General features: G+C 36.4%; 1 protein-coding gene across 1 annotated transcript in view; it reads right to left on the bottom strand.

The window, feature by feature from the left end:
- RNF13 (ring finger protein 13) overlaps nucleotides 1–12,278 on the bottom strand; it is an 82,989-nt gene that overhangs the window by 54,685 nt on the left and 16,026 nt on the right. The window contains exons 3-4 of the mRNA XM_072618287.1: nucleotides 10,816–10,896; nucleotides 2,034–2,159 (exon numbers count right to left, since the gene is read on the bottom strand). Of these exons, the coding sequence (XP_072474388.1) occupies nucleotides 2,034–2,159; nucleotides 10,816–10,896 (207 nt within the window). The remainder of the gene's footprint in view (nucleotides 1–2,033; nucleotides 2,160–10,815; nucleotides 10,897–12,278) is intronic.

The following is a 12,278-nucleotide window of genomic DNA, read 5'->3' as shown; positions in this document are numbered from 1 at the left end:
CCTGGATCCTCTTCTCCTTCACTGGCCTCCAGAAGACACCCACCCCATAGCTCAGTCCTATGTGTTTTACCTGGCTGTCCCCCATACCTGGACTGCTCTCCCTCCCCATCTATGCCTCCCATTGTCCTTGGCTTCCTTCAAACCCTAGCTAAAATCTCACATTCTATGGGAAGACTTTCCCAGTCCTTCTTAATTCATTCCTTTCTTATGCTAAGCATTTCTACTTCTCCTATATATCACTTGTTTCCCTTTTGCCTTTCTATATGTTCCAAGAGCTGGACACTGCACAGCCCCTGGCATGTAGGAGGCACTTAATAAATGCTTACTGACTTTCCAAACTGATAAATGGCAAAAGGACATGAGCCAATAGTTCTCAAACGAACTTCAGGCTAGTAAGAATCTTATAAAACAAAGTTTCAAATCACTCGTACAAGAAGGTGATAGTGGATCACCTTCTACTCATGTCCTCTGGTTGAATGTAAGCTTCTGGAGGCCAGAGGCTCAATGGCTAGAATAATCCTTTGCTCTTACTCACTGAATTGGCTCTGTGATTTCATTGTTGCAGATACTATTTCTAAAAACATAGACCAAGCTGTCTATTGCTTGCCCATTTTGTGTGATTTTTGTCCATGTTCTCCCCAAAACTTGCCACAAAGAATTTATCCAACATCTTATGAGCTTTCCTCTCAATGACTTTACAATCTGGGGACACTAACACTGACCATCCAACAGTTATATTTTGCTCTTGACACATGATCAGCAATCTTTTTCTTTCTATTTTCATCTTTACTTCTTTGATGAATGAAAATATAACTAAAAGAAAAAAATTTTCCTAAGTGCTTAGAATGTGCACAGCACAAAAAAGCTGGAGTCCCTCACTTAAGAAGCTTACATTCTAATGGAGGAGACAACCCATAGGAAGATTTCAACTGCCAGTTAATGGAAAAGTCCCATGGTCCTTAGGTTACAGTGACAAAACAGATAGCAATGCCTTTTCTTAAATGCAATTTCAACTGATAAAATCTTATCAATGTCTGGTGTTGAAAGCTTTGACAGTGATAAGGATTTGGATGACAAGAACTATGGGTCTTCAGAAGCCACTCCCATAGCACTTGCTGAAGCAGTTGCCAGGTTGCATCACCACAGGACCTGCTTCCCAGGATGATAACCATGATGGGCACCGGGCTAGAAATCACTTGACAATTAATTATTAGTTCATTCAACATGACTGTTCTCTAGCATCATTTCTGAGATGTTTTATACACTGAAAATGAACAAAAATCAAAGCACAGCCATAATAGAACTATTTTTAGTACAGAACCAAGTAAGAATATACGCCATGGGAAATTTTTGAAAGACTATCTATTGCATACATACATAGCACACATACATGCATGGAAACATGCATGTATAATTATGCTGGATTTAGTCAATACTGACATGTTAAAATTTTCCTTAGACCAAAAATGAAAAAGAAGTAGAACTTAGGGCTCTTTCATATAGGCCAAACTAACTGATGATTCCCCTAAAGCTTTTCCTGAACCAGATCTATCAATACAATTTTAAAAGAAATGTGTCTGTTGCTTCTGTCTGTCTGTGGCAAATATCATAGGAAGACATGTAAAATGAAAGTTCATGACAACATTAGTCACAGAGCCAAGGGAGAGTTATGTGGAAATGGTACCCTCCTTGTCCTGTAATTAACTACACAACCAAATTCATGTGCAAAGAAGATTCTTCTTTTTACTACCCCACATTACACTAAAATAAAACAGCACTGGATCAACCTGAGCCAGTCAAATTGACAGAGGTGGTAGAATAAGTCTAATCACTATAGGAGGGTCTTTGATAAAACAAATAAAATGAGGAAGAAACTATACATATTATCAATATCGCCCCTGCTCCCATGTAAAATTCAATATTTAAAACTAAAGAGTTGGAAGTTCCCAGGTCTAGCAGAGACAAGAGTCTAAGTTGGCACAAACAATAACCTAAAATTGTTCTTTAAAAATGACAAGAAATTATACAAGTACCTTAATATCAAAATTACAATCAAGTCTTCTAATTAACACAATGAAGGCACTGGTGGAGTTGTCTTTCAGCGGTGGAGGTGCTATGGGTTCACAGGCATTCTCTGGTTTTGAGTTTATCAAAAATCCCTGAAATGAACAAAGAGACATGTGACAAGTTGTTTAATAATGAAGCCTTAAAATTTATCCTTTCTATTCCAAAGACATAAATAAATCAAGAACACAGCTGATTTTTATTTTGAAATAGTAACTGACAACTACATAGCACTTTAAATCTTGTGAAGTACTTTACAGGACCTCAACCGAATCTTAAGAAAACTGTATGAGGTAGTTATTATTCCTATTATAAATGAGGACATTTAACGCTTAGAAAGTTTAAATGACTTACACGTAACTAATAAAGGGCAAAGACAAGAATACAACCAAGATTTTCATTATACCAGGTTCAACACTGTACCACACACTGCCTCTTTTTAGTAAATTAACAATAAATACCTTTTCCTTGCAAATTGGAAAAGACCATAAATGTAAGTTATTTTAAAAATGGAAGATACTGCTGTTGAATGAAGTGAAGTATTTCTGAGAAGAAAGTGAACAGCTGGTTAAGAAGATAGTGGCTGAAAATGGGTTCTGGATTTCTAGATCACTATTTAAAACTGGGATCGTGGTTAGAAATGGGGTAAATCTTTAAAAAGGGTGGTAAAAACATATTTGCCTGGGGCCCTGAAATTCTAATTCAAAAAGGTTTGCACCAAAAAGGATGAAGAAGTAAATTGCCTACATACACCTACTCCACAAGATGTCACAGAGAACTGCTACGGCACAGAAAATATACATAAGTAGTCATTATCTGTCACCTGACCAAGTATCACATCTTCAAACGCATGCTAGACATTCCACCTGGAGGTCCCACAGGCATCTTCACCTTAATACATCTAAAAGAGAATTCATCTTTCCATAAATAAGCCCATCCTTTCTTCTAATTTCCCTATTTCTGTCAAGGGTATCACTATTCTTCTAATTATCCGCCTTCACAAATCAGGAGCCATGTTCAACTCTTCATTCTTATTCATCCCCTCATAGGATCCATTAGATATCTTGTACCCCCACATCATCTTCTGCCTTCATCCTCTTCTCTCCGTATACACTACAGATACCTGCGTTTAGGACCCCATCACCTCTAGCCTACAATCTTTCTAAGTCTCTTAAATTGGTCTCCTTTCCTTCTTCCCTTCCCCTATCCAATCCATCTAAATCTACACTTCTGAAACAGAGGCCTGGCCATTTCATTCCCCTTCTCATGAATATGCAGTGGCATGAAGAGGCAAAATCTAAGGCCTTCTGGCAAGACCTTCTCCTGGTCTTTCTCAGATGCCCTCTTCTTTCATCCCTGCCTCTATGAAGGGGGGACCTTTTCCTTACCAAGGCATCCTTGATTCCGTCTCTCTTCCCTTCTTCTCCCATCATTAAAAAAAACTTTGGCTTGAACCAATTCTTCCTATCCTGTCTCCTCCTCAAATAAACCCCTCGATCACATCCTTCCAGCTTCTCTCTTCTCTGCTGTTGTTATTCACTTGGCTCAGTCGTGTCTGACTCTTCATGATGCCCTTTGGGGTGTTGTTGGCAAAGAGACTAGAACCATTTGTCATTTACTCCTCCAGCTCATTTTACAGATGAGAAAACTGAAGCAAACAGGGTTAAATGACTTTTCCAGGGTCACCCAGTGTCTGAGGCTGGATTTGACCTCAAGTGTTCCTGAGTCCAGCCCAGCACACTATCCACTGTGCCACCTAAGTACCCTTCTCTCTTCTTACTTAATTCTAAACCTGGGTTCCAACACTGTCAAGATGACCTTTTAGCTGACAAATGTAATGGCACTTTTCTCAATCCAACTGCTTCCTGACCTTTATGCAACATCAGACACCCTTTGACAATGTCCATCACTCTCTTCTCCAGGAGATCTGGCTTAGCAGAGCCTCTTGCCACTTTCTATACACTTGTTTTTATACCCAGGGTTTTTCACTCTCTTATGAGGCAATACTGAATGCAAGCTTTAATGATACTTCTGCAGTGTTTTACAAATAAGTTTATACTCTCCAAAATCCACACCACCCTTGGCTACTACATCTATCTATTCGACTAGGAAATCAAGTAGATAATGAGTAAAAAAGCAGCTTCAGCTCTTTTTCATGTTCTACTTGAAGACCCTTCTACAGAGAGGTTAAGTGACTTGCTCAGGATGACCCCCCTAGAAAGTATCTGAGGGCAGGATTCAAGCCTAATTCACTTAAATCTTTAAAGAAAGTAATCTCTTTCCTTTGATGGTACTATTTATTTATTATGGCACTTTAAAGGGACTTTTGACTTAAATTTCCAGTTCTTAGACTGAGCACAGTGAAAATGTGCCTAGAGGCCGGAGGAAACTGTACTTCAGTTGACTAAATAGGGAAGTGACATGGTCATATCCCCATTTAATGAAAATTATTTTGGCAGCAGTGTGTAGGATGGACTGGAGTGAGTCAAGACCTGAAGCAAGGAAACCAACTAAAAGGCTATTGCAATAATCTAGGTAAGAGGTGATGAGAACTTGAAACAAAGGTAGTACCCTGATTGGACATATGGAGTGAAAAAGGATAAGGAGTTCAGGATAATGTAGAGGTTAAAAACTTGGGAGATCCAAGATATCTTCTCCTGAAAGAACCTCAAAATGAAAAACTACCAGGGACATTACTTTCAAAATCCATAATTTCCAGGTCAAAGAAATTCAAATGTCAAGAAACTACAGTAAAGATGACCCAAGATCTAGCTACCACAAGAGCAGAACTTAAAATATGATATTCTACATGGCAAAGGATAGACTTACAATCAAGAAAAACTTACCCAAAAAAGCCAAATATAATCAATCCTACAGAGGAAAAAACTGGACCTTCAATGAAATAGAGAATGACAAAGCACTCCTGATGGGAAGACCAAAGCTGTCCAGAAACTCTAAAGTGCAAACATGGGAGTCAAAAGAAACACAGCAAGGTAAAAATGAACAATGATAAGAAACTAAATAAGGATAAACTACCTAATATGGAGAAATGATAAATGTATGTCCCCTAAATCCTACAATAATCAGAAAGTCATAGGGAAAGTCTAATTAGACAGAAGGCCTAGGAATAGTTCTGTTATGTTTCAATGGTCTTAAAAGGAGTATGGACCAGGAAGAAAAAAAAGAACAGGGGAGCTGGGGAGACAGGGGAAGGATAGGGAAAATTAATTCACATATTCAAGGTGAGCAAATGAAGAATGCATGAACAAGGAGAAAAAGGAACATGATTTATATAGCACCTGCTATGGGCCAGGCACTGTCCTAGGTGATTTCATGAATATTATCTTACAACTCTGAAAAGTAAGTGCTACTTGTAACTGAGGAAACTGAGGGAAAAAGAAGTTTAATTTAATGAAATTAGAAGGACTTGCCCAAGGCCACAGAGCTAATAAGTCTCTGTGGCCAAATGTGAACTCAGGTCTTCCTGGCCCCAGGCCCAGCACTCTATCCACTGCATCTAAGAAGATAACAAGGTGGGGAGCAAGTTACCCTTGAACTTCACTCTTATGTGATCAAAGAAGGGAAGAATGTATAGAGATTTGGGTACAGAAATAAAAATGCTGCAAGAAAAAAAAAAAGCTGGTTCCAAAGTCTTCATTTCAGTATGTATTCCCACTCGGATGGTGGCAAGATGTAACATATATAATAAACAGAGTAAAAGTAGGGAAAAGGGAAGGTGAGCAGAGAGGGGAAAGAATAGATTAAGGGGAGAGCTTAGTCCTAAGCAAAATAAACTCTAACACGATATAAAAGTATTTATACTGGCAAAGAATTGCAAACTCAGGGGGTACTCAACAACTGAGGAACAACTAAACAGTCTCTGGTATATGAACATGATGGAATGCCATTATATTATAAAAAATTATTAAGGGGCTCATTTCAATGAAACCAGAAAAGACTTAGATGAAATGATTTAGAGTAAAATAAGCAGAACCAGGAGAACAATTTATACAATAATACCCTAAGGACAAAAATTTCTGAGAGACTCATGAACGCTTATAAAATGGATAGTTTTGGTTATATTAAATTTAAAAATTTTATACAAAACCAGTGCAACTAAGATTAGAAGGAAAGCAGAAAGCTAGGAAACAATTTTTACAGCAAGTATCTCTCATAAAGGTCTCATTTCTCAAACATACAGAGAACTGAGTCAAGTTTATAAGAATGCCAGTCATTCCCCAAATGACAAATGGTCAAATGATATGAATAGGCAGTTTTTAGACAAAGAAAGCTATCTATAGTCTTATGAAAAAATGCTCTACATCACTACTGAACAGAAAAATGCAAGTTAAAAAATGCAAGTGAGGTGCCACCTCACACCTATCAGAAGGGAAGAAAAGGAAAATGATATGTTGGAGAGGATGTGGGAAAAATGGGACACTGATGTACTCTAGGTGGAGCTGTAAACTGATCCAACCATTCTGGAGAACAATTTGGAATTATGCCCAAAGGGCAATCAAACTGTACATACCCTTTGATCCTCTACTAGGTGTTTATCCCAAAGAGATAATAAAAAAGGGAAAAGGATCCACACGTACAAAAATTATAGCAGCTTTTTTGTAGTGTCAAAGAATTAATTGGAACTAATGGCTAAATAGGTTGTGGCATATAAATATAAGGGAATACAGTTGTGGTATAAGAATGTGACATTGTGGCATAAGAATACTACTGGCGGTATAAAAATACAACTGTGTATAGTACTTTTGTATAAGAATACTACTACTGGTCATGTAAGAATGGTGGTGGTATTAAGAATACTACAACTGTGGTTTAAGAACGTAGTATTAAGAAATAACGGATGCTCTCAGAAAAACTTACATGAAAGACTTACATGAACTGATGCTGAGTGAAGTAAGCAGAACCAGGAAAACGCTGTACACAGTAACAGTAACACTGCATAATGATCAACCATGATTGAGTTAGCTCTTCTCAACAATACAATGATGCAAGACAATTCCAAAAGACTCATGATGGAAAAAGCTATCCAAATGCAGAGAAAGAACTGATGGAGTCTGAATACAAACTGAAGCGTACTACTTCACTTTATTTTTTTTTGCAGTTTTTTCCTTTTGTTCTGTTTGTTCTTATTCAACATGGCTAATATGGAAATGTTCCACATATATAACCTATATCAAATTGTTTACTGTCTTAGGAAGGAGTGAAGGGAGGGAGAGAATTTGGTACTCAAAAGTTTATTTAAAAAAATTAATGGTAAAAATTGTCTTTACATGTGACTGGAAAAAATAAAATACTATTTAAAAGGAAAAAATAAGACTCAGGAGCTCTGATAAACACAATGAGCCGCCAAAATTCCAGAGACCTCATGATGAGCCAAGCTACCCACACCTCCTGATAAAGAAGAGTGCAGATTGTGACTTTTTTTTTTAAACTTGTACAATGTGGTAATTTGTTTTGCTTGACTACACATGTTTATAAGAGGGGAAGGGAAGTGTTTCTTTTTCTTTGGTGTGGAGGAAAGAAGAGGTAAAAGAAAGATAAGGCAGATTTTTGTTGGTTGAAAAAAAAATTTTTAAAAATAACTCTAGTGAAAAATAAGAGTTTAGTAATGAGGTTGAAAGGCAGAGGGCAATGGGGTTAGGAAAAGAAGAACTAAAGCAAATGCAGACAGCTTTTTCAAAGAGACTAATAAGGGAAGAGAAATACAGGATTAGTTTTAAGGTGGAGCAAAAGGTTGACTGGGTAAAAGACCTAGTTTAGTGTAAAAGAATCCACAAAATCTGGCTCCAAAGTACCTTTCCCTGGTTTACTACTCTCCTTCTGGTAGACAAGTTTCAAACAAACCAGATACTTGTATTAAACGTAATCCTTAAAAAGTATCTTTAAAAGTATGCTGTCTTCTCCACAGGTTTCTACAGATCAAAGCATACTATTTCCTTTTTGTTGTTCTTTCTCACGGTTTTCCCCTTTGGTTCTAATTCTTCTTTCACAGCATCACTAAAATGACTGTACATATATAGTCTATATCAGATTGCATGCTATTTCCCCTCTTGGGGAGGGGAAAAGGGAGGAAAGAGGAGAAAAATTTAGAACTCAAAACCTTATAAAAGTGAATGTAGAAAACTGAAAATAAATTTTTAAAAATACTTTTTAAAAAACTAGTTCCTAGCCTTAATCATTAATTCAATGGCATTTTTTTACTTTCAATTTTATTAATTTTTCCTTGAAGCTTACGAATTTCTATTTTGATGTTTAATTTATTTTTCACTGTATGAGCAATTCATTGATTACTCCTCCCTTTCGTCAATGAATATGTTGAAATAAATTTTCCCCTAAGGAGTGATTTGGGTGCATCCACTGAATTGTTATGTAACTTCAATTACATCATTTTCTTCAATAAAATTACATATTATAGCTATGATTTTTTTTCTTTAACTCATTCGTTAGAATAAAGCTTATTTTCAAGTTCATTTTGAGCTTTCTTTAAAGGCCCTTTACTAAATATAAATTTTATTGCTTTGCAGTCAACAAAAGTAATGCTTAGTATTTCTGCACTTTTCTACATTTGTCTGTTAAGTTTTTATGTACTAATATATGGTCAATTTTGTTATGGTGCCCTATACGGCAGAAAGACGTGCATGTTCCTTATTAACATTCAGTGATTGCTAGAGATCTGCAGTATCAAATTCTGGAAAGGTGCCATGTACAGCTAAGAGGTTATGTACACTCCTTTTAATTTCTACTCAGTAATTATTAGAGATCTACTTTTTTAAAATTCTTTTCAGGTCATTCACTTATTTCCTGCTTATTTTTTGGTTATTTATCTAGAGTACATTGATGTCCCCAACTATTACAGTTTTACTGCCTATTTCTTCCTTTTAAGTATTCAGATACAATGTCATTGAGTTCATATGTGAAGTATTGATATTAATTCACTATCAATAGATTATTTCAGCAAAATGTAGTTTAGCTCTCCATCTCTTAATCAAACCTAAATTAGCTGATGTTTGGTCTAAGGTAATGATTGCTACTTTTTAAAGTTCAGCTAAAGTATAATATATCCTGCTCTAGACTCTTATTTAAGTTCACTTTATCTTTTATGTTTCAAGAACAAAATCCCTGTTAACAGGAGGCAGCATGTACCAGGCAAGTCAAAATCATCATCTTTGCATCAATTCATAAGATCTTCCTATGTTTCTCCATCATCTCCATCATGTTTGTAGCACAGTGATACTCCATCACCTTGACTACCATCTCCCCTGAGACTCTAAAGACAGTCCAGGACCTGAACCCAAAAGCTCTGGGAATAGTAGTATCCCCTAAATCATTCCCAGCCCCACCCTCACTGTCATCAGGGAAAGCAACCCTTGTGGAGAAAAAGCCAGCCATCCCTACCAACTGCCAAGCAAATGCCATACACAGAGCAGTACAGCTTGCCTAGCTGACACAGCAACATGCCCTGAGAAACAAGATGCAGCATGTACCAGGGAAAGTCAAAAGTATATCACTACCCTGGCTACTATCTCCCCTCTGAACCTGATGGAGATAGCCCAGGACCTAGAAACCAAGACTCTTAGGAATAGCAATGTTACCAGCCCATCAGTCTGGGATGACAGACACACCGCTAGTGGAGCTGCAAATCAGTATAATAATTCCTGGAAAGCAATTCAGAATTCTGCAAATAAAGAGACTAAAATGCTTACATCTTTTGACCCACAAATTCTACTGTTAGGCTTACACTTCAAGTTGGCCATTGACAAGAATGTTACCATACTCACCAAAATATTTATAGCAACACTTTTTGTGATAGCAAAAAGGTGGAGACAAATTAGATGTCCATTAATTGGGGAATGGCTAAACATATTATGGCATGTTAATAAAATGAAGCATCATTATTAATAAAATAAAATGATGGAGATGATGAAGAAACACCGAAAGATCTATATGAGTTGATGCAAAGTGAAGCAAGCAAAGCCAAAGAGGCTTAGACAGGGCTCAAAGTGAAGTAGATTCCTGATCCCATCAGAAAGATTTATTATTATTAGGTTTAACGCCAACTCAGTTATGGTAAGGGCACTGTGGGATATGTTACCTTTTTTTGTTTTAATGTTTTGCTATATTTAAATTTATTTTACAATGCTCAAAGAAAAATGTGTTCTCACAGTTTTGACTTTCTATTTTTAATGGCAAATATTTGTTACACAACATGAGCTAAAAATCAGGTTTTGTATGGGGGTCTGTTGAGCCAATGGCATTTACATCATCAGTCAGGTGGCAGCCTGGTACAATGAAAAGACTGCTAGATTTGTTTAAATGCAGGCTTAGGTAGAAGCCCTAAGTGTGGGACCTGCTCGGCTCCTCAAAGCCTTAGGGTCCATCTGTAAAACTAAGATAGCAATACTTGCATGACCTATTTCACAGTTTTGTTGAGAAAAAAGTATTTCATAAGCCTTAATGTGCCATGTAAAAATATATCATTAGAGAGAAATGCAGCACTCAAGAATTCCAAATATTGGCATTAAAAATGAATTTCTGAAACATAACCTTTTCATATAAACTGAGGACAAGCTATAATAGGAGATGAAAAACCGAGGTTTAACTGGTCAAAATGTTAAAAACTTTAGGAAACTATATAGCCATACTTTTAGATACTCTAAACATCATCAACAAAATATGCTATAATAAAATGACATTAATAGTTTAACTATATTCTAAATACCATTTCTTACCTACCTTTAAACCTTCGGTTGGAAGTCTATAACCAAATCTTGCTGGCAGGTCATCAAATGTCTGGGACACATTTTCAAAATTATACTAAATATAAAATTAAAAAGGTCAAGTTAGATTCACATTATGCAACAATGAAAACAATGCATTTATAATTATGTTCAATCAGTTCTATTGCTACTTCAACTATGCTATGCATATACATGTAAAATCCTTCTCATTTCTCATCTACAAATGCATTTTCACATAAAAGATGGCAAAAATATGCTTAACACCTATTCTCCATCAATACTAATATGTCAAGCACCTACAGTATCACCACTGCTGATCACAACCCCTCTACTATCTTAAATCATATTCATAAGGTTTTCTTGGACAATAATTTCAACACATTGCAACCAACCTGGTAATGAACTTCCCTCAAATTTAACCAGGCTAGTCCTTGAAGACATTAAGAGGTCTACATATGAAGTCTTAACAATTTAGTAGGACCCACACTCCCATGCCAGACATAGGCTTCTAGGCACAAAGTCTCAATACCCCCATAAGAATAACAACTTTAGACTGGAACTGACACATTTTAAAAGGTTATTCTCATAATATCAAGGGATATCCAAAGTTCTAGTCTTGCAGGTAATGAACATATACCAGTAGTATAAGGCAAAAGGGGGAACCCACCCTAACGTATGTTGACTACCACAAAGTGTCCCTAGTTCATAGTCTCACATACTGAAGAGAATCTAAGACCTTCGGAGACCTCATTTACAAATGTGTATTTGTATAAATAAGATCCAGCAAGACCATACAGGTCAGCTTCTTGCTAACCCTAGAGATTCCTGGTCATTTTATAACATTTCAAATTCTTAGCTCAAGTTTTAATAAGCAATAACTAATCAATAAAACTGTAACTTATTTGGGACAGTAACCCTTCAAAGAAATGACACTAGAAAAGTCTGTGTTTCCAAGTATAAGAAAAACCTTAAAATTGGTCCAACCAGTTATTTTAAGAAAGTGACTAAAATCACTATAACCATTGACCCATGCATGACAGGTACTCCAAAGAGGTCAATGATAAAAAGAAAGGTCTCACACAGATCAAAATATTTATAGCAACACTTTTAGTAGTAGTTAAGCACTAAAAACAAAGTGGATTCCCATCAACTTGGGAATGGACTAAATGAACTGTCATACATTAATGCAATGGCTAATTGCAACACTCTAAGACAATGAATATGATGACTACAGAGAAATATAAGACTTACATGAGCGGATGCAAAGTGAAGGAGAACCAGCAAAACAATACACATAATGACTACAACAATAGAAATAGAAATACTAAAACAACTGAAACTGAATAGCTATAAAACCATACTGAGCAAACTCGGACTCCAAAGCGTTCTAAGACTATGCTTCGCTTTCTTTGCAAGGTGAATTACTTGGAATGTAAACACTGCATAGAATGACAGATT

Source organism: Notamacropus eugenii, chromosome 6, assembly GCF_028372415.1.
Source record: "Notamacropus eugenii isolate mMacEug1 chromosome 6, mMacEug1.pri_v2, whole genome shotgun sequence".
Taxonomy (NCBI): domain Eukaryota; kingdom Metazoa; phylum Chordata; class Mammalia; order Diprotodontia; family Macropodidae; genus Notamacropus; species Notamacropus eugenii.
Note: the sequence above shows the minus strand (reverse complement) of the source record. Positions and strands in the feature narration are given on the sequence as shown.